Source organism: Protomyctophum bolini (assembly GCF_963924005.1).
Source record: "Protomyctophum bolini genome assembly, chromosome: 5".
Taxonomy (NCBI): Eukaryota; Metazoa; Chordata; class Actinopteri; order Myctophiformes; family Myctophidae; genus Protomyctophum; species Protomyctophum bolini.
Window position 1 is genome coordinate 41,274,814 of NC_137866.1, and position 22,567 is coordinate 41,297,380.

The 22,567-nt window shown below is 42.8% G+C and overlaps 2 protein-coding genes across 6 annotated transcripts in view; one reads left to right on the plus strand and one right to left on the minus strand.

Annotated features, from left to right (window-relative positions):
* LOC308315637 (protein bicaudal D homolog 2-like) overlaps nucleotides 1–17,049 on the minus strand; it is a 66,084-nt gene extending 49,035 nt beyond the window's left edge. For 3 of the 4 annotated variants that reach the window (XM_080763718.1, XM_080763717.1, XM_080763716.1), the window contains exon 1: nucleotides 16,351–17,049. In XM_080763718.1, coding sequence (XP_080619844.1) covers nucleotides 16,351–16,563 — 213 coding nt within the window. In that variant the 5' untranslated portion in view covers nucleotides 16,564–17,049. The remainder of the gene's footprint in view (nucleotides 1–16,350) is intronic. The other variant, XM_080763719.1, reaches the window with a different exon arrangement.
* A 907-nt stretch (nucleotides 17,050–17,956) lies between these two features.
* adtrp1 (androgen dependent TFPI regulating protein 1) lies at nucleotides 17,957–22,567 on the plus strand. 2 transcript variants are annotated; one of them, XM_080763386.1, is made up of 6 exons: nucleotides 17,957–18,132; nucleotides 18,271–18,408; nucleotides 18,823–18,924; nucleotides 19,910–20,025; nucleotides 21,116–21,276; nucleotides 21,398–22,567. In XM_080763386.1, the coding sequence occupies exons 1-6, from the start codon at nucleotides 17,971–17,973 to the stop codon at nucleotides 21,421–21,423; spliced, it is 705 nt and encodes a 234-aa protein (XP_080619512.1). In that variant the 5' UTR covers nucleotides 17,957–17,970; the 3' UTR covers nucleotides 21,424–22,567. The 2 variants fall into 2 exon arrangements, with proteins under 2 accessions (XP_080619512.1, XP_080619511.1); XM_080763385.1 differs by having other exon boundaries at nucleotides 21,406–22,567.

The following is a 22,567-nucleotide window of genomic DNA, read 5'->3' on the forward strand; positions in this document are numbered from 1 at the left end:
GCTCCGTACCAGCTCTGGACAAACAAGACCTCAGCCATTTGCAATGCAAATATACTCCTTATCTGCCAGGCCCGAGTCTGCAAGGCCCTAGTATGGCATGTCGCCCTGCCTTCCGCCCCATCACACTCAGCAAGAGTCAGCAATAGTGAAAATAGCTGATCTACAAGATGTTTTATTTATTAGGGCTTAAGTCATACATTTAGAATATATTTGTGTACATTTGGGTCCTGTGGAGATGGCAATTTCCTCTTTTTGGTCTCGCGTTAAAAGGTTTGGGAAGTGCTGCTGCCTTGGTCTGCATGTCTTTCTGTCAACCTCCACCAACCCCGGGGAAACAGCCGTTGTCATGGATACGATGCCGATTACAGTACAGTGACAGAGCGAGGTGCAGAGACTTCCTGTGACACAGATGGCTGTTCCAGGGCCACGTCCAACACAACCTGCTCTCCTCAATCCTGTTCAGCCAGCATCTCTTATTAGGGCTGTCTGTGTCTGTCACAATTACACATTACACAAGTTGACGATTAATTGTCACTCAGATACGATTGAATATATTTTGGCATTCAACATTTGAACATATGAATACAAGTTTGGTTTTTAGGCTTCATAATAACAGGGCAGATATGACAAATAACTTAAAGATACAAAGAAATTACTATCTACAAAACAAAACTCACACTTGTGTGAAGTGAGGGGCGCTCTTATCATACATCATCATACAGTACATAATCACATTCCGTGCTCAGCCAATCAAATCATCACATTCCATGCTACAGGCACACACACACACAAAGCTGTGCATAGGAGGGGGCCGGGGCTAGCGCCCCTCAAAAATGTGCATATATTTGGGAGTGGGTCTGCCTGCCGTTCTGACTTTACGCTGGAATTCTAAGTAAGTTCTCCTCGCTCAGAACCTGTGCTGTTGGGCCAAGCCCTGATCATGGTAAACCGCCGTTCAAAGCCTCCTTTCTGGATTAGAGAGCATGTCTGCTCCCATATGATATGACTGCCACTGCTAAACACAAATCACCTCTTCCTGTTGGCAAGAAGGAGAGCAGCTGGGATGCAGCTGACAATAATAAGTGTGTGTGTGTGTGTGTGTGTGTGTGTGTGTGTGTGTGTGTGTGTGTGTGTGTGTGTGTGTGTGTGTGTGTGTGTGTGTGTGTACACGATTACAAGTTACCATGTCCCAGGGCAGGAGGATATACAGGAAGGGGGAAAGAGGAAGGGGTGGGGTGAGGTCTCCAATCTCTGCATCCATTTGTTTGAGTATTTGTTTGTTATTTTCACATGATGCATGCATATCGGCCAGCTGCAGTGATCGTTTATTAAAAATGAATAACATGTCCAAGGCTGTAAGGAAGGAGTTCCTTTTCATCATCCTAGACATGTCCAATCAATCAGGGGCCAGCCAGACAGGAAGGGGGTGGGGCAGGAGAGGACAGTCTCAATTTCTGCACTCTGGTTTTGTTCCGTTCCTCATTGCTAACCTCAGGTGTTAAAGCTAAAACAAATATGACTGAAAAGGTTTTGTTCGGCCAAGTACCACTACCAATCTGCCAATTGTGAAACTAGCACTATAGCACTCTGTTGCCTAAATCTAAACTGTAGTCTGTGAAATTATGTTTTGGCATTATCGTTCTAAACCTCTACGTTCCTGCTATCCTACTTACAGCCAACCACTTAAAAACCCTACTAAAGCCTTAGGGTTTATGGAAGTTTCCAAAAACGGGAGAGTGGCCCATTGCTCACACCCAGACGCAGAATAATTACACTCTGTCTATATGAGACTGCCACGAACAATCATTTCAGTTAATGTGTGTGTGTGTGTGTGTGTGTGTGTGTGTGTGTGTGTGTGTGTGTGGGGGGGGGGGGGGGGGGGGGGGGGGGAGATACATATAGCCTTGAGTGTGCGTGAGACTTTATTCTACTTCATATATCCATGTACAGAACTTGACACGTCTACATTTTAAATCAAACAGCCCTTTTCAATCAGCATTAAAATTTAAAAAAATGCATCCAGGTAAACAATGAGTCAGGCACTCTAATGACATGCGTCCAAATACAAAACAATTCTTATATGAGAGAGCTACAAAGTACACAAGCGTACATAAAGGAAATCAAGTTGAGACTATTCTCCATTTAAATCCCTCTGCACTTTAGTCTCATTAAGGCAGATGGGAGGAGGAAGCCCTATTCTTCTAGGTTATAAAAAAAAGAGAGCGAACCGGTTTCCCACAGGGAACCCTGGCATTGCCCAACACCCCTCCCATCTCCACCCCCTAATTCTCAAGGACCCCTGAGAGACGGGCACACATCCAAATCGCAAACCAACCAACCCCTCCCCGCTCTCCATCACAAACTCCCATGCTGTTATCGCCATAAAGCCATCCCACCCCAGTCCCTCCTCGTTCCATTCTCCTTCCTCTCCTTCCCCCAGTCTCCTCCGTCAGTCTACCATCCACGCCACCACACAATACACCCTGATAGAGAGAGGGGCGGGGGGGGACGGGACCAGACCCACTAGCCCACTTTCACTAGGAGCCTGGGGGGGTGGGGGTATGGAGAACTGTGGGTCTATAAATGTGTCCCTGTTCGCCGATTGTGGCGACAGTGTTAATGGAGCCCCGTGGTGAAGGGACCTAGTAACCTGCTAATGTTCCATTATAGCTTAGCTAGACCCATTAAATGCAGCTAACATCGAAAGGCGAGATGCAATGATTCTCAACCTTTTTCATTTCTAGGACCCCCAGTGTGATTATGCATTAGGGCCACAGAGACCCAGGTTTCATCTCTGGGCCAATAATCTATACCGTAAGATCCTGGGTGTTCATTTAGCTCAGAGAGTGTACAAAATATAATCAACTGGACCCGTAAGGGTCCCTTTGTACACTCTCAGTTACAGAGCCATAAGGGTCCAGTTGGTTCTCAACTATAAATCGTCTCCGTCAGTTGGAAACCTCACATGTTACTTTCTGGACGACAGCAACAAAATCATTTTGCTGGGGACCCCTGGAACCACCTCAAGGAACCTCGGGGGTCCACAGTCCCCACAATTTGAGAACCACTGACTAGCGAAATGGTCTGGAATCACTGTCTGGAATCGGTCCTCTGGTCAAATTAATTCAAGGGAGATGAAATGAGGTGAGAGGCGTCACGTCACCCTGTCATTAAGGAGATAATGGGGATGAGTGGAGCTGGTGAAATTACAGAGGGACCTGAGAGGCGTGTGCCAAAATATCCAGTAAACACAGGGGGGGATGACTGATATCCATCTGTCTGGATCTCTCATCCTCTGGCGTCTCATCTTCAGAACCAGACAACACAAGCAAGCACACAGTACGACAATGGCGCAAACTAAAGATACCACAAACTTGAAACTTCAAATAGGTTCCTGGAGGGGTTTGAAGATGGGTGCCATGTTCTCCCACCTCCATCTGACCTTCCTCAGTGAACTGATATCAGTTTACAGAAGATACTGGTATCTTGTGTGTGTGGATGTCAGATTTTGGGGTTAACCGATTACCAATGTTTTGACCTATATTTTGTCAAAAAGCACAACATTAATTCAAAATTCTAATCAATTGAAGTTCTTCACAAACTTAAAATGAGCAGATCGACAAGCTCATGTAGGCAGCGTTCTGATTTGTGAGCATGTATATCTGCCATTTTTGAAAACGGCTCAAAGTGTGTGGCTATAATGACATAACCAAAATAGAGATGCCAGGTTGTGAGTAATTCAAAATGGGGACACATCGGCTGCATAATTGCCGCGATATAGATAAGCTCCTCTTCCCCTGTCTGAGCCGTTCTGCAGTGGATATGTGTACGACACCTCACACACCCAGTGTGTGTGTGTGTGTGTGTGTGTGTGTGTGTGTGTGTGAGAGAGAGAGAGAGAGAGAGAGAGAGAGAGAGAGAGAAGAGTGGGGTCAGGGGAGGGCACCCACCATCTGTCCTCTTATAGTGACTCTAAACATATTTATTCCCGCCCTCCGTATATGCTATTGAACGTGGGGTGATTCTGGGGGTTCAAATACTCTAAGCCAGGAGCTCTTCAATATGCCCTCTAGGCATGGCAGGAGGAGCTCAGTAAAAAAAAAAGAAACACGTGTGCACATTTATTTACTGTATTTAAATGTTTCAGTCATTCAAACACAACACAAACACCAACACTTGAGAAACTGTAATTGCATGTATTTGCATCCTAGCCTAGTAGCCTACATATACTGAGATTAGGTGAGATTATAGGATGTTAGCCAAACCACATCTGTCCAGTTTATCCACTTAGGGCTTTCCGTCCTTACATGCTAAAGTTTTCAAACATTGTCAAATACACCGGATCTACAAACGACTACTTTCGCGACTCGCATGACACCGCCGCTCTAGGATGTATAACATAAACTTTATGTTATACATCCTAGAGCGGCGTTGTCATGCTTTTATGTCATAAAGGCTTACTGTAAGCGTATATAAACTAGAGAACGGACAGCCCCACCCCCAGCTATTCATTTCAATGGAAGTAGCTCAGTGGCGTTTTGAAGCACCCGGAAGTCTGCCGGAAGTACCTCTGTTGGCTGGATATAATTGGTTGGCTCCTATGAGAGTACCTCTGTTGGCTGGATATAATTGGTTGGCTCCTATGAGAGTACCTCTCGCGCTGCTCTTGTGGTACCTCTACGTCACGTACCTCTACGACCCAGCGGCACGCTCTCTTGCTCGTGCATGTATTTCGCCTGCCTGCAGTTCCAGCTTTGACCAGTAGGGCTTCAACGTTGGCTAGCCGCTCTTGGAGTTTGGGCTTAAGTGGTTAGCGGTTACAGCGGACGGATTCGTTTTACTATATGCTGCTGTCCTAACTAAGTAGTACTAGGTTGGAGTGGCTTATTGTAGGCCAAGAGCAATATTCCATTTTCCTTTTCGATGACCAAGATCTGTGAGAGATGGACTACTGAAGTGGAGCACAACACATAAAATCAGCTCCCACAATTCAGAACCTTGTGGTCCAAAGGAGAGTGCTCCATCGACTGAGATACCCGGACACTGTCCTAAAGTGTCTGTAACTATTATCATAATTTGCATATTTGCTCTCCCTTACAGCAAGAGCAGAGAAGCAGTGACCTCAGTCCTGAACGGGAATCACTATCTGACTATCAGAGTGAACAGTTCTGATCAATACCTAAACGACTCCCAGTGGCGTTTATTGACTGACACTTCCTGTCTCTGATACCATGACAACAGCCAACAACAGGAAAAGCAACACGCTGAGCATGGAATTCAATGGCACACAGTGGGAAGACAACCACATTCCTGGTGATCCAGCTGGATGATCCAGCCTTTTTCAATGTCCACAAACAAGGGTCAACGCCGGTGACCAGTGGTGGAACAAGTACACACTACCCAGATTTCTTAAGTAAAGGTAGCAAGCCAATCAAACAAGTGAAGTGACATAGTTTTGAATAGCCAAAGTATAAAATAGGGCTGAAGTGGGTAACTGGTGGTTACGAACGTAACCCAGGCTATTTAAATCAAACTAGCGAAGCAAATTATAATTATAATGTATTATAATCTAAATCTGCAAAGTCACGTAGTTGTAAATCAAGTTGTCAAATAATTTTAGTGGAGTAAAAAGCACAATATTTGCCTCTGAGATGTAATAGAGTAGATGTCATGGAAAAACTCAAGTCAAGCAAATTAACCTCAAAATCTTACAGTACTTGAGTATGTAGTATGTACTTGGTTACTTTCTACCACTGACGGTGACTTTACTGATGTGTCCCATGGGGTTATATTCCCCCTCTGATACCCTCATGTATCCCATGGGGTTATATTCCCCCTCTGATCCACTCATGTATCCCATGGGGTTATCTTCCCCTCTGATCCCCTCAAAGACATCCGGTCTGATCCAGAGTCATATTTCAGCTGCTTCCTGGCTCCTTTAAATACCCCCAGCTCCACAGACGTAAACAGGATACAGGCCCGGGGGCTTCTGATTCTAAATTCAATCGAGGGAAGAGGTGCAGTGTTGAGGGAGCAGAGAGGTCGTTCAGTCCAGTACAGTCCAACATATGGAATTCGCCAGTGTAATTTATGCCTTGAAACGTTCAAGGGCAAAATTCGCAATCACAAAAACAGGATAATAAGTGCAGAGTACTGACAATAGAGAGAGATGAGTGGTGAAGTGGTCACCCATGGATTCAGTGATGCAGCCTGTGTTAGTCAGACCATATGGCGCTGCAGACTATAATGTGGTTTTGGAAGGAAATCTGATACAACACACAAAGTTCACCCACATCCTCCATCAAAAGAACAATGCAGTCAGGAGGAGGTGGGCCTCAAAACAAGTACTTCCACAAACTCTCTCTCCCCCCCTCTCTGTGTGTGTGTGTGTGTGTGTGTGTGTGTGTGTGTGTGTGTGTGTGTGTGTGTGTGTGTGTCTCTTTCTCTCTCGCACATGCACACTTTGATTTATACAAAGTTCATGTAATCTAATAGTTTGATCACATCGCCCACTGATTAAAGGCAGTTAAGACTCAAGAGCAACAAGGCAAACATTTCCTATCAATATAAACATATGTTACTTAAGCTACAGTGCCTCCAGTTACAGTAGGTATAGTCTAACGCAATACAGTACCACGGCTATCGTTTTTTTCTCCCAAAGGCATGGTCACAAGACAGAAGACACAAGGCTTTTAAGTGCTTCCTTCATGTCCCTACCTTATGTACCTACAGTATGTGGGCTACTTTCATACTGAATACAATATGTACATTAAGCAGACAGACTACTTTCCTTGTCTCACCTGCATACGAGACTGCAAATGATGGAGCTTGTATGAAAAAAACTAAAGTGTGATGTGACCATAAATCTGATTCTGATTATTATGTATCCAGCCATCATAATGACTGAAACAATGGCTGTAAAAAGTTTTAAAAATAATAATAATGAATGGGGGAAAAATATTTAGAAAATGTGGTGAATAGAGGTGCTGGGTGTGATTAAGACAAAATGGAGTCAGCTGAATATTAACAGAAGGTGAAGGAGACAGTTGGTTCAGTTTCCATCCATCTGTTCTACAATACAGAGGATGCAGACACGTGGCTGACTGCACGTGCGAGACACACACACACACACACACACACACACACACACACACACACACACACACACACACACACACACACACACACACACACACACACACACACACACACACACACACACACACACACACACACACACACACACACACACACACACACACACACACAGTGTATTTGTTGGGAGATTTACAGTAGGCGTTGACAAAATGTAGGAGCACAAAGAAAGTTCCATCAGGCTGATTGGCTGTAATGGTGAAGAATGACAGCCGTACGACGTACGTCTTCCTCTATGACATCACGTTCTACTTTTAGCCTGATGGCCATACCGGCCACTAACAGGATTACACAGCTAGAATCATGACCCTGCGGAGCTACAGCAAATACTCCAAGAACCTTTCACTTGAATGTTAAGAGCGCTTGTTCTTTACATCCAATGTTTGTAATTAATAACACAAGAGATTTTAAATGTTTGAATTAGGCTACGTGGCCTAGATGCTAGGCTGGGTGGTATGTAACTATACATTTACTAAGTTAACTTTATGATTCATAATTTGACTTGGAATGATATCTTCAACAGGCTGCAACAGGCCAGGCAGTTTAGGAGCTATATATAAAAGAGACAAATTCCCCAATCCCCATGAGACAGAATTTGACCATCATCATAGTCAGTTGGCACCACACACAGTGCAGTAGTCCCCACACACAGTGCAGTAGGCCCCGCCCACACACAGTGCAGTAGGCCCGGAGGGAACTGAAAGTTGTGAATGGTTTAGGTAATGTAGCGGGCATGAGCACGCTACAGGTAATGTTAGACTGGGGGGCAGTGTGGCATGCTGGTAACGTTAGGCGTGGTAACCTTAAGGGCTGCTAGGCTCTGGGCAGCATGCAGCACTTAGCGTGGCATGGCATGTTACAGGTAGCGTTAGCCTCAGGGTGGCTGCATAATCTCTGTTGAGCACGAGATGAGACTTAAGCCAGGAGGAGGCAGTAGCTCTGTGTTTCCATCCTCAAACATTTGAGGATGGAAACACAACAGGATTACAAAACATGATTATGAACCGCTAAAATGTCTGTCCTGGTGGAAACACAACGGGATTAGACAACATCACTGTATGAGCAGGTATAATAATATCTGTGTTTCCATCCTCAAACATGGAAACACAACGGGATTACAAGACATGATTATGAACCGCTAAAATGTCTGTCCTGGTGGAAACACAACGGGATTAGACAACATCACTGTATGAGCAGGTATAATAATATCTGTGTTTCCATCCTCAAACATGGAAACACAACGGGATTACAAAACATGATTATGAACCGCTAAAATGTCTGTCCTGGTGGAAACACAACGGGATTAGACAACATCACTATGAGCAGGTGTAATAATATCTGTGTTTCCATCTTCAAACATGGTTTGAGGATGGAAACACAACAGGATTACAAGACATGATTATGAACCGCTAAAATGTCTGTCCTGGTGGAAACATAACGGGATTAGACAACATCACTATGAGCAGGTGTAATAATATACATGTGTCAGTCAGCAGGCGCTTCTCACAATATCATTCAGGTGCCTGCCCACATGTCCCATGATGTGGTTTAAATCCATGGAGGATCACCGATTGAAACAGATGAATAAATATGTAGGCCTAACCCACAATGTGTATAATTGTACTCTTTAGTCTTTATACTTGTGCACAATGGGGAAATTATATATGGCTTTCCTGTAATCTGACTCTTTACTTTGTTTCTTCTCTATTCTCATGACTAGAATAAAGTGCCCTTTGGCTGTTTGGCCCATCCTACCTGAAAGCCCACCCATACTTGTATAAAATAAAATTAAACTAATTTTACCACTCTGCAGACCCTATGTTGAGGACCCCTGCTCTGTAAAATACCCAACGCAGAGACCACCACACAGCAAACATCATAGCTGAAGTCAGAGAACTAAACACAGCTGCTGAAGTCACTTCAACACCAGCCAAGCCTAATGCACTAAGTACGGTACTTCACAAGCACGTGATCCTTTTCATCTGAACACATCTTACCAACACTCCACTGTAACACAGCAGACCAAAAACACCACTCAAAACAAGCCTTGCCATTCAGTCCACCTCTGCCTGCAAACACTGATTAAATACAGCAATCTACTAACGCTCACAGCCAAATATGGCCTGTGCTTGAACTGAGACAGTCTCTGGTCTGGTGGTACGCTGTTTACCAGAGTTCCACACAAAAGACCTTTAAAATCATTGGGGATTAGCAGTGGACCGTTTTGCCTAAAACTGTGCAAGGTGAATGTTTTGTTACTTTGCATTTAAAATAGTTGACCAGGGCCTGGGCCGTGGCTCAGCGGTCCAGGCACCTTGGCTGGCAATCCAGTCTGGCAGTGTGCCCCGGGTTCGACTCCCGATGGCCTTTACTGCATGTCACCCCCCCCCCCATCTCTCTCCCCATTCCTGTCAGACTACTGTCTGTCCCTCCATAAAAAATATAAAATAAAGGTGAAAGCTACAAAAAAGAAATCTTAAAAAAAAGAAAATAGTTGGCCAGTCAGACTGAGGCTCAGTGAGATTTTCCTCTGGACTTACTGTAAATTAATACTGCGAATGGTCTGTGCGTAACTGTAATTGCATTTGGGAGTCATACAAGGTAACTAAGCGGGACAGTATTATACGTCTAGGGCAGCAACTATCAATTATCTTCTTAGCAATATATCAGTTCGTTTTTCGATTAATTGAGACTTTTCTATTAATTAATCAACGAATCGATACAACAAACTATAGTGTTGCGTGAAAATAAAACGTGTCACATCTTAACGCTTTTAGTAATTTTTGGAAATCTATTCTTTTATTGATTATCATGGAAAAATTCTATTAAATCGATGAGTTCGATGAACTGTTGCACCCCTAACAGACTCTCCGGGGTGCTAGACAAGGTCAGGCCAGCATTCCCAGCAGATGGACCTGCATGTCCCTGGCTGTGAATGCCACCAAGTGTGGCTGGACCTGGCCGAGCTCCCAGACCTCCGTAAGCCTAGTGCATAGTGGCAGGGATTCATCCTCTTAGGGATGGGATTTGAGACTTTATTTAGTGCCATTTAGAAAAGATTACCCCTTAATTGCAGAGCGGACGCCCACGCAGACAGATGAAAGGTTTGGCCGAAATACCCCCAAAGCAATGTGTGGGTTTTGGCAGGTCTGAAGTTTTGAATGGTTTGTAAAAGCAATGCTGTGTTACCTTTCAACACATCATCAGGAAATGCTCTGTGGCATAATAGTCATCAGTAGTACAGAGTAGACCACTTCTACAGTATCACTTCGATATTAATTCAATGGGAATGATTGGTATTGGTAAGATTATGAGCAAAAAGAAACAGAGCAAGTGGTTCTGAGAGGAACAGCTGCTGATGAATCATGAAACGTGATCTGGTAACAGAGAAAAGGGGCTTCACTATCACAGAAATGCAACAATTATGAGAGTGACGTTGTTTATGATGACACTTTACGACTTCGCCTTCCAAGAGTCCAGATGGGAGGGTGTCCTCCTCCTGCTCTCTGCTGCGGTTCAGCTGGCATCCACGGCATTTAAACACCACACTTTTTAAAATCACACCAAATACCTTTGTTTGAGGACACTGCGATCCGTCCTTTAGTGATCTGCCATTTCTAAAGGGACAAAAGGGAGCGATCTTTTTCATGTTGTCACAATGGGACGGCTCTCTCAATCTCTGCTTTGTCGAACTCTGTGTTCTGTGAGCGTTTAACCCCCTCCCCGTTTAGTGTGCGACACCCAAGACCTGTTAACCCCATCGGGTTCAGACACACAAAGGCCAGCGAACCGAGGACAGAGAACCCAGTTTTTACCGAGCTTAACCATTTACGTTCCCGATTGTCCACGAGAATTCCACAACGCACTACACAGCTGCTGCTGCAGCCATAGGAGAGAGAGAGAGAGAGAGAGAGAGAGAGAGAGAGACACGGGTGAGAGGTAGAGAGAGGTGGGTTATGACTGAATGGCTTTACTGTGTCCACTGGCGCTACAATGCAACAAGGACCCCAAAACACTGCTCTTTGTCACAGTAGCATTGTCATGGTCTGCGTGTGTGTGTGCGTGTGCGTGTGTGTGCCCATGCACAGAAGCCTAAAACACACAGGTCCCGTATTACACAGAGAAAGAGCATATTAGGTCAAACAAAGCATGGGATTTGGGATCTGCAAGGATAAGATGATCTTTATGGCCATGACCACTCCGTCACCCTTGAAATACGTAACTTTCTAGATATGAATAAATTGTGTGCAGTGGCTGGTCGGCCATTGACCATTGTCCAGAACTTTATTCTGCCTGGCAGCACTGCACCTAAATGCTTATCATAACTATTAGTCATAACACCTTTTTGGATGGGATCTGTTATATAAGGTAACAAATAACTATCTTGTATTGAGGTTCGATTAATGCTTGCTTGACCATGCTTACAAGAGCCGGCAGAAATTCTGGGAAATCAGATTACCAATTCATGGAAGGCCATTAGTGGTATTCTGCAGGTGTAGCAAAGGAGCTAACTGGCTCACACACTCATTGCATAATGTGACAATAGACACTTGACAGTGTAGCTGTCAGGCCAGTGTGCCACACAGATTGGATAAGAAAGATGATGTACTGTACAATTACCTTTCCCTCTTTTACTGAAGAGGGGCTCACCAGAAGAGGGCTTGTGACCTTTCTAGTCAGGTGAGAGCAGTGGAGGAACAAGGAAGGAGGGGCTTAAACACATGAACCCCAGCGTTCCTATTCTGGCCTGAACATTTGGCCAAAATAGCGGATCTACAAGCTCACACAACGCCTTGCGACACATTGTGAGCTTGTAGATCGGCTATTTTCAAAGATATTGAGTGTAGGGGGGGGCCTAGTATCGACCCCTGGGGGACTCCAGTAAACTCTACATATGGTTTAAGGAGAGTGGCAGAGCAACAAGAGGGGAGGGGCTTATGGTTGACAGGCAGTTAGGAGGAAAGACCAATGATTAAATAATTAATCTCCACAAACAGAGATAGCATGAATCAAAGTCTAGTAGTGTAATAGAGAGCTAGGTCAACATGACCATAAAGATAACATTCACAACATCACCTGACAACATGACAGATCACTGTTTGGAGAGCATGGCAGCATGGCAGCATGCTATGAATATCATTAACCTACTGTATGTTTAGATATTTCCTTGGAGCGCTCCAGAGGATAACCGGACAGCGTATCGAGTACACAGATAATGAGATAATTGCAATGTCTGGTGTCTCTGGTCTGGAGGCCTGTGGTGTGTGTCCTCTACCCCATCTCTAGGTTATTGTCTCTCTACACTTTCCTATCAAAAATAAACAAGATACACGAGATCATTTCTTGAGAAAGAAGTCTTGTTTAGTTATTTCCAATCATTAAGCCCTGCGTATATTCTTATTTTGATGGCCAATAGAAATAGTAGATCTACAAGCTCACAATGTATCGTGATGCCACATGTTGTGAGCGTTTAGATCTGCTACTTTTGAATGTTTTTTGAAAACCACTGAACACTTCCTATGAAGCTTGAAAGTGATTAGCCATTATCTAGCAGCACTAGTATCCTATGTACCAGCATACTCTGCGAAGCTACAATATGCACTGGTAGTCATGCAGTCTCCCACACGCACACACACGATGAAGCAGCACCAGCCCGGCTCCTGGCTGCTTGAATGAACAGAGAGCTGTGCCGTTACTAAGCAACAGTGCAGAATTCCTCCATCTCTCTGTTTTACTGTGTGTGTGTGTGTGTGTGTGTGTGTGTGTATGTGTATGTGTATGTGTATGTGTATGTGTATGTGTATGTGTGTGTGTGTGTGTGTGTGTGTGTGTGCGCGCGCGCGCACTAGTGTCCTGTCCTGACCCAAGGTTAAGTGGGACTAAAAAGTAGTTTTTACGGCAATTTCTAATAATAATTCTAATACAGTAATTTCTTTCCAGGTTTCATGAAGAAATTGAAATCCATACACGTGCACTGTGGTGAGGTTTGTATGTGTGTGTGTGTGTGTGTGTGTGTGTGTGTGTGTGTGTGTGTGTGTGTGTGTGTGTGTTTGTGTGTGTGCGTGTGTGTGTGTCTGCGCCTACATGCATGTGTGCATACATCTACAGTAGAAGCCATTCCGCACAAACATCCTCTGTTTGATGTCAACAGATCAATAGCTACTGTATGTGATTATTTATTGAATGTTTACACTTTATACTAAGGCTATTACTTGGTTTGTGTTCACAAAACAAGCAATAGCTTAAGTAAATTTTGGCAAACAATATAATAGAACAATTACATATAATAGAACAATTAAATGAATATACTCCAAACATCCATTTTACAAGAATGGCCTGAACATGATGATGGGATAGCTGCATATGACAGCGTGAGAGAGAAGGTTAGAAAGACATCATGAGAGAAACTGTTGAATGTCTATGTCTGAAAAGGGAAGGTCTCTGTAAAATAAATCTCCCAGACAATGTAGTTCCAACTGTCTCTGTTGTCTGAGAGACTAGTATAAGAGAGAGGGGTCGTCCAAATATTGTGTAGACAAATAAGCACCAGGTACCAACGGCTCCGTGACATTTAGCTCTGACCAGACAGATGTCGATGACAGATGATTACAGGCAAAAGTTACAGTTTGACTCTTCCGTTTCCTTAGAGAGGACAAACAAGCTGTGGGGCATGTTTGAATAACCACTTTGACCCTAGCGTCCTGATCTAGGCATGTCGTAAATAGAAGGCGAATATTCATGAAAATATTGGCTAACATAACATTCAGCAAAAATAGCAGATCTACACTACAAGCTTACAAGGTGTGAGCTTGTAGATAGTCGAAGACATTTGGTGTAGAGGTAGAGGATAAGTAGGGACCCAAGTACGGACCCCTGGGGGACCCCATTCAATGAAGCATATAGGGTTTATTAATTTTAATGTGACATCCATGTACAGTAATTGGTGAGGACTTGATACTTCCAGCGGAAGGTGACCTCAGATGATAACGTTTATTTTTAGCTACTAGTTCGGCAGTAGCCTGTCTACACAGACTGATCCATCTTCCTAATGATGGAGACCGGCCCCATCCTTCCTAGGGATTGAGACTGACCCTTTCCTTCCTAATGGCTGAGACTGAACCCGTCCTTCCTAACGCTCTCCAACAAACAATCAAGAAGAGGAAGGAGGGTGGGGGGGTCTGGCCGTAATTCTTTTGTTCAGGATCAGAGCTATTGACCATTGCACTGCAGCCAGCATGGACTGTTCTCCCAATTAACTCTCCACAAGCACTAATATAATGAAAGTGTGTCAATGCCTTGGAGGATAATTGAATCTGTTGTATATTATACAAATGCATGCATTGCATTGTCACCTATCTGAGACAAATCACCCACTGAATCATACAGATAGGATTTATAATTTTTCCACGTCTTACAATAGATCTTAAAAGGGTGATGTGAAAGTGTGAATACATCATAGGCCACACTTTCCTACATTCTCTTCTGCTTTGCTGCCTGTCGTGGATACTTTTCCTAAATGTGTTGCCAGTCTATTCAACATGTTTCTTCTGCTAGACAGTTAGGACTCCCAGGACAAAGGAGCAGTACATGGGGAAACAGAACAGGAGCTGTTGAGAAAGCCCAGAAACCTCCCCCTCTCCACAATAACAACTATTAGAGAGAGGGCAGCACAGAAACAGCCAGAGAAATAAAAAAGACTGACACGCCAATCACACATTGAGCTGAAATCTCTCTCTCTCTCTCTCCTTTCTTCATAGCCACTCTGTCCCTCTTTTCCCACAGAACAACACATAATCCCAGGGGAGCGATGAACAAATTCTGACTATAGCGAGGAGGGATTTGCTGTGGCGTCAGTTCTCACAGCAATTGGTTGTCCGTCTCTGTGGGAGGAACAGGGAAGTACCCAGAATCTCAGAGATGTACTGCCCATAGGAGGGCATGTACTTCTGTGCTGAAGTGGACATAGATCTGTCTTTTCTTTTCCTAAGACTAGCTAACACAGAGTGAGTGGTTCAGCGGCTGACTCCTCCTCAACCAACTCCCACGTTCATTTGACTTTATGTAAAACATGTAAGATGTTGATCAAAAATGCTGAGAGGTGGAAAACTCTGACCAGAGTTGGACAGAGAGAGCAGCAGCGAATGAGTCAGGACACTGTTCACAGTAACAGACACATCATTCACCCTGAGCATTCCTCCCATTCCGAAATGGTTACAACACTTAGAACACTCTTATAGTTTCCTCTGCGTTGCTCATCCCTCGTTTGAGCGGGAGGTTTTGAAATTCAAACCATCTGCCCGCCCCTTTTATTATCCGCACCGGCACTTTGCACTCAGACAGTTCTTGTTCTTACACTGTAGAATCTCTGAGCTGGGTCGGGTGTGTCATAAATGTAAAGCAACACAATATCTTATAGTATTGGTTTATCTGCTCAAATGATCAAACTGACTTAAAGATTTTTGATGATTTCTAAAATAAAAATAAAATCCATTTACATTTGATTTAGCAACTAAATAAACCAAAGGGATGGCAGACTTGGAAATAATATCCCATCATAAAAATAATAATAATAAACAATCAAGTGGGGCAAACAGATCATAATTTTCATTTCAAAACACAAATTATATATATAAGACCCTATTCAATGTCAAGAAATGCTATGGGTTTGTTGGGGGATTCGTGCTAGACAAGCAAGGTTGACAGAGCTATATGCCACTGTCATAAATAAATAAAAGGGGTATAGCTTGGGGAATCCCAGCCTAAGTGACTGGCGGGGGGCGGGGGTCCATCTAGCATCTTGCAATGACTAACATCATGTTGTCTCAACCCTTAATTTTGACCTTGAGGGGGGGCTGTTATTAATTGTCTATTACACTGGTTTTCAACGGGGACCATGCACCACCAGGGTAATAGATTATGTACCGGTCTGTAACTCTGTCTGAGTATCTCTGAGTATTAGCCTACCCTACACATTAACACAGCGGATTTTTACAGTGTATAGATGCATGATGGGTCCCAGATTATAATTTTTGTTGCATCATAAATGTGGCCTAATAATGCATTATGCCTATCAAAAAGGGGGTCGTTGAATGAATCACTGGTTTGGTAAATGGCCCGAGAGAAATCAATTGCTTTACCATTTGAACACTGGTGATGATGATGAGTGAATAGTGATAATAATTAATGTAACTGTACCTCTTTCAGCTGGTCCAGCTCCTGGCGCACGGTCTCGTATTCAATCTCCAGTTCGTCATACTGCTGCTTGAGCTGCTGCTTCTCGTCCAGCACCGCCAGACCGTACTCCGCCGCCTGGATCTTCTCTTTCGTCGTCTCGCTCAGCTCCCGGGATAGGCGCTCTACCTCGGATCTCAGCCCCTCGGGCCCGGCCTCCATCAGCAACACAGACATGGTTGTCAGTGTTGGGGTACCAGCTGGTGGTCTCAACGACAGACAGCGGGGGGATGGAATGAAGGATGATGACTTCAGGCGCTCTAACCTTGAAGACGTCAGATGCTTCTCTTTAGATTCTCCTGTGTTTGAACAGCATGGTTGTTGTTTTTGTGTTTGCCGACGACGCTGTCTTTTCGGTCTTCTTATTTTTTGTCCCTTTATCCGAAAGGGAAACGGCTTCTGGCGTCTGTTACAATTGCTCCATGACCGAGGTGACGTGCTCCCCTAGTCCCTCTTCGCTTCTCGCCGGCTGAATGCTTATTGGAGCTTCTGGGGAGGCAGTTCGCTGTCACATCACCCAGCTGGGACGACAGGGGTACAAATGTAACCGCGGTGCTGACCGGGAAATGTAGTTATTTCTTGCACGCGGCCAGGTGGAAAGGCACAGGAGGCTGCCACAAACTGAACTCATAATCCCGTGAGGCTTTGCGCGCGTGCCGATGTGGAGCACGGAACTGTTTCGCCGACAACTGCTTGGTCGGCATAGAAATAGAACGACTAGACTCACTAGAGGCAACACACCATGCAACACACCGGTGGCGTGGCGTTGTTTACACGCAACTGCTGCCCCCTGGTGGACCTTTACTGTCAAATAACGTCTTCAAAACTTAATCTGTCAGTTTCAAATGAAGACAAATTAACTAAGAATAGTTGGTATATCATCCGCTGGGACCATAGAGCTATAAAGGAGGCTGGGACACGTAGCCTACTGGGCTGCTGCAGATAGTTTCCCTTCCCGTCAGTATTGATTGTTTATCATTTATTCATGGATTTCTTGTTTTATTTACAGTAATATGTATGCTTGTCAATACAAATATCAATCATTATCAGTAACGAATTACATTTACGCGAGTATTGTACTTTTAAATTAGAAGTACAATGTTGAGACTTGTATTGAGTATTTTCACTATTCCATTACAACTCAGAGGAAAATATGGTACGTTTTACTTCACTTCACTACATTTATTTATTTGTACAGCATTAAGGTACTTACGAATATTATTACAACATTCAATACCTGAGCGAGTTGAGCCCAGATGTACAGTATACCTCTCGGTTAAAACAATGGAAATTGGATACTTCTTCCACCACTGATTCATTCTGATTCATTCAGTCAGTATTAGATTATATTAATTTATTATTAATGTATAGGCTATCTTTATAAGGTCACATTGTTGTAGGCTAAAAATACAAATATATATCAATCAATCAATCAATCAATCAATCATAATTCATAAATGTTATTGTAACAGTAATTACTAATTCGTTACAATAACAAATCAAACTCCACAGTGACAGCCTCATAGGGGGACAGCCTCCTCTTGCCACGTGACTAGAGGAGCTGTCAGACTGTTCTAGTGCAAAATGGCTGCGGCCGCATCCTGGGGGTCGTGCCTGTGCGTTCATACCATAATATTTGCATGGTACGTTTTCACGATAACCAAGAATTGCTCATTGAACACGGAGAGACACCCAGGAGTGAAAACATACGGCGGGCGATGGAAATATCTGACATTCCTCGATCTGGTAAGAGGTGTTTACCTTTCTGCATCTTTATAAGATCAAAGGCATGGTGCTCGTAATGTGTGCATTCAGCCAGCATCACACACATCATAAACTATTTCTAGGAGTCGGACTGAATCATTCATTGCCATTTGCCAACAGGTCCTGCAGTGCGTGTTCTTTGGATTATGCGTCTTCATTGACATCGTTCACCTCATACTACCTGCCAAAGGTGTTCCATCCCTGTTGGTTAAAATAAGGGACAAAATATTCACTATTCTGGCTTTCCCTCTAGCTGCCGTGAGTATATTTGACTCTTTTTCATACATTGCATAATGTCTAACATAATTATTTCTCTATTAGATAGAGGTGCTGTATAAATTATATATATATATATATTCTGAGAGTAATCATTGCTACAGTGTTAAGTTACAGGAGTCTCCCCATCTCTCAATTTAAAAAAATAGTATTCCAGATCCAATTTTGTCAGCTAATTTTGCATTTCAACAATTTCAATTATTGTTTATCCTGTATGTGTGAGTTCTCGATTGATTGGATGAAAATGGTATTCTGAATTGAAAATGTATTTATGAGCTGGAAAGAGTGCATGACTTGTTACTCTGTAGTAATGATTGCTATCAGCATATAGTCAGAGCCATTTGAGTTTTTAGCACTTAATAATAGCTAATCCACGACTCCTTCATGTTTCCACAGTTTGTGTTTTTCTCTTTCTGGTCATTATACAACTATGACAGAGAGCTGGTGTATCCCAAGTACCTAGATGGCATTATCCCTGTCTGGTTGAACCATGCTATGGTAAGTGTGCTTTAATGTGTCATTAAACAGGACTTTAGACAAATCAGGCTAAATGGGGTATACTAGTAATGGTTACAGTTAGGGCTGTATCCACTTTACAGTTGAATTCTAAAAGCATGACCTGTATCACATGCTCTTTAGACAAGATCACAACACGTGTTTTCTCAATTGAATGTTTGATTCTGTGTGTGTGTGTGTGTGTGTGTGTGTGTGTGTGTGTGTGTGTGTGTGTGTGTGTGTGTGTGTGTGTGTGTGTGTGTGTGTGTGTGAGAGAGTAGGGTTGGTTTGTCCTGAACACACTACTGCTTTTGTTGCTTTGATTATTGCATGTTAGGGCTTTCACTATGAATATAATCATCTGTAATGTAATGTCAAATTATAGAACAGTTAGAACAGTCAAGTTAAGAAAGACATAACGTAATAATTATATCACAATAGTACAATATGCAAAACATCCCAGATATGTGGTCTTTATCACAATATTGATATATTATTGTATTAGTCCCCAGCCCTAATTGCATATATCACACTCAACTGTGAAATGCTTAACACTTAAATACAGCACAACTTGAACTTGTCTGCTTAATGTTTATGCCAATCTTTGCTACTAACTGAAGATTGTTATTTAATCTATTTGCTCACAGTCAGATAAAAGTTTGTAATGCTAGACTGCCAAAGGCCACCATTGTTATCTTACATTCTCTCTTCAAACACCCAATATTCTAATCTACAGTATGTTTGAAAGACCCGAAACACTCTATGATCCCAGGTTTACAACACTGATGATGTGTCCAAGTCTGTGCATCAGTAGATGTATTGTTAACTAACTACAGTATGTTTACTGCTGGCGTGTCTCTGGTTGAAGTTACAATATCACCTGTTCTCAACACTTTTTGTAATGTCCTCCTGACTAACTACTATGTGCTAGCTTCACCTTTTTTGTTCCGCAATAAAACTCCTGTTCTGCATTTCTTTCCATTTGCAGCACACTACCATCCTGCCCTTGGTACTTGTGCAGATGTACATTCAGAATCATAAATATGGCGACAGAATCAAAAGCATCCTCGGCTTGGCTCTCTTTGCTTTTGTGTACCTTTCATGGTAAGACGTGATTTCCATGATGTCGGGCACAAACCTTGTATCTCCATACTATGTCATTTTGTTTCATAAATTATTATTACCCTATTTTATATATTTATATATATTTTTCTTTCAATTGTTTGCATGCCCTATTTTGACACACCAAAAATAACAGATTGAAAATGGTAGTAAGTTTGTGTGTTTTATAAATATTGATCCAATGAAAAGTATTAACACCCCCGAACGTCCGGGGATATTTAGGACCATTAAATCAGGGCGCCATCTTGGATGTAGCTGAAGTAGCTAGATGTAGCCAAAACACCCTGAGGATTGATCAAGAGTAGATCAAGAGTTATTCACGTTTTAAGATTTTCGATCTCATTCACTAAAATGGGAGGGACCACTTTGGATGACGTCCCAACCGGAGATGTTGCCCAACAGGCGCTCCCAGCCTGTAGAGAGGTGCACTCTGTTATGATATCATTAATGTTCCGTCCTGTGATTAATTTCCGTCCTGAGCGTCGAGCGTAACTATTTAATAGGACGGAGACCTCTGTTTATGCCGCTCACTTACAGGAGCTTGTGAATCAACAATGGATTCATTGGAACACAGTTTCTTTTTACTGAGACTAGACAGGCACCAGCCATTCAATTATCTGGTTTATTAGGGTTTTATAAGGCAATATAGAGGGTATGCATGTGACATCATAATCATACCCGGAAGTTATGTGGGAATGCCTACTGAGTGGCCAAACAGAAAAGTTCTATCTGATTGCATTAAACATTAAACAACGTTAAACTCACTTTGCCACTCGATTTGTCCCTCACTTTATGCATGCGTATACCCTCTATATTAGAAGTCTGCACATAGTAACTTTGCAAAGCTCCCAGTCTAAGTTTATACAGGTATAATAAAGCCTTGAGTAGGAGCTTTGCAAAGTTACAGTGTGTTACATATTGTGTTTCCTTGTTGGTCCTGCACCTGCCATCCACCGGATGTGCCAGTTTTATTCTTTCTTTATTGGGGTTTTACTTTTATCCCTAATAAACCATTGAAATAGTTAATTAGATTTGTGTTCCGTTGTGTTTTTGTATTGTCACTGTGTGTCAGGGTCCTGTGGGTGCACTATGTCTCAGATATCTGGGTGTATCCCATCATGGCCAAGCTGAGTCCAGTGGGTCTGGGGTTATTCTTTGGGATTGCGGCCCTCACCATGGCTCCACTGTACCTGCTCGGGGAAAAAGTCTCCCGCAAGATCTGGACCAGTGCAGGTAGGAGCAGTCTGAAGTAGTAAGATTGGTGGAAAGTCACCTTAATGAGTTAATCTATCCTTCTTGACTTGGTGTGGCCATAATTAACAAGATTTCCTAACGTGTCTCCTGTCTCTGACAGGACCTCAGAAGAAAAAGAAGAAGTAAGACTTGGTTGGCCTGAGGAACAGGGAGGGGCCTGTTGTGGCACAGGTCATAAGGGACACGCCCCTCCAGCACTGACTACCTCCTTAAGGACAGAGTGGGAAAAACGCTTATGACTATACAGACTCGGAATATTACCTTCTCATTTCCTGTAGGATGACTTAACAGTAATCCATCAAATGCATATTGTCACATCAACTCTGTTGTGATTCTTATTGGAGCAGACTTGCACTGACGTAGCATATTCTTCACCATCATGCTATTCTATAATGGACTGCATCTGACAGTTGACTTGACACTTATTTTGATTTCTCATACTCACTCTCTCTCTCTCTCTCTCTCTCTCTCTCACCTTCATCACACGACCACATTTTCTCAGATATGGTAGCACACATGCACATAACAACACTTCTCTTCTCTTTCATCTCTCTGTGTGATATTCCAATACTTACTGTACATCATAATCTTGTTTGAAACAATATTGTACATTTAGTCTGTGTGAAAGGGACCATTCCTACTGTTCTGTCGCTGTTCAATCAAATTGCTGAATTTAGATAAAGATGTTTTTTAAAGTAACTTGTAAAAATAATTATTGCTAAAAATGATATACAGTGCTTTTAATGAATAATAATATTAAGAATTGTATCTCTTTTAAGTGATTGCTGCTGTGCTGATTATGGTTTTTTTCACTGAAATGGAAGAAATAATAGGGGGAGCTTTTGCCAAAAGTAATAGTGAAAATTATATTGTTACTTTCACAGATGATCATAACCATATTGTATGTTTATGTTCCATTCATCTTAACCACTTTTAGCCTGTCATCCCTGTTTTGGGAAAATCATTACAGGCCAATTTTCCTTTTAAAATAGTGAAAATTGCTGATCTACAAGCACTTGATGTGCTTTGAGCTTGTAGATCGTCTATTGATTGCTCATAAACATGAACAGGTTGGCAAAATAAGAAATTGTAAGCAGGTGGAATATTGACTGACTTACCACAGAATTCTTAATGAACGAAGCTTTTTATTTTGAAATGGCATTACTACTTTTAAATACATTGCTGTGAAATGTAACAATTTATCCTGGGAAAAACACTTCATGTGAGTTATTACAAACACATTTCCTATTAAAATAAATGACAACAACTA

What these genes read in the sequence shown, in the direction of transcription:
- adtrp1 (XM_080763385.1), top strand. Translation starts at nt 17,971, where the DNA reads ATGGCTGCGGCCGCATCCTGGGGGTCGTGCCTGTGCGTTCATACCATA. An exon ending in TCTGGTTGAACCATGCTATG is followed by an intron (nt 18,925 to 19,909) that starts GTAAGTGTGCTT and finishes TTCCATTTGCAG; the next exon opens with CACACTACCATCCTGCCCTT. An exon ending in GCTTTTGTGTACCTTTCATG is followed by an intron (nt 20,026 to 21,115) that starts GTAAGACGTGAT and finishes ACTGTGTGTCAG; the next exon opens with GGTCCTGTGGGTGCACTATG.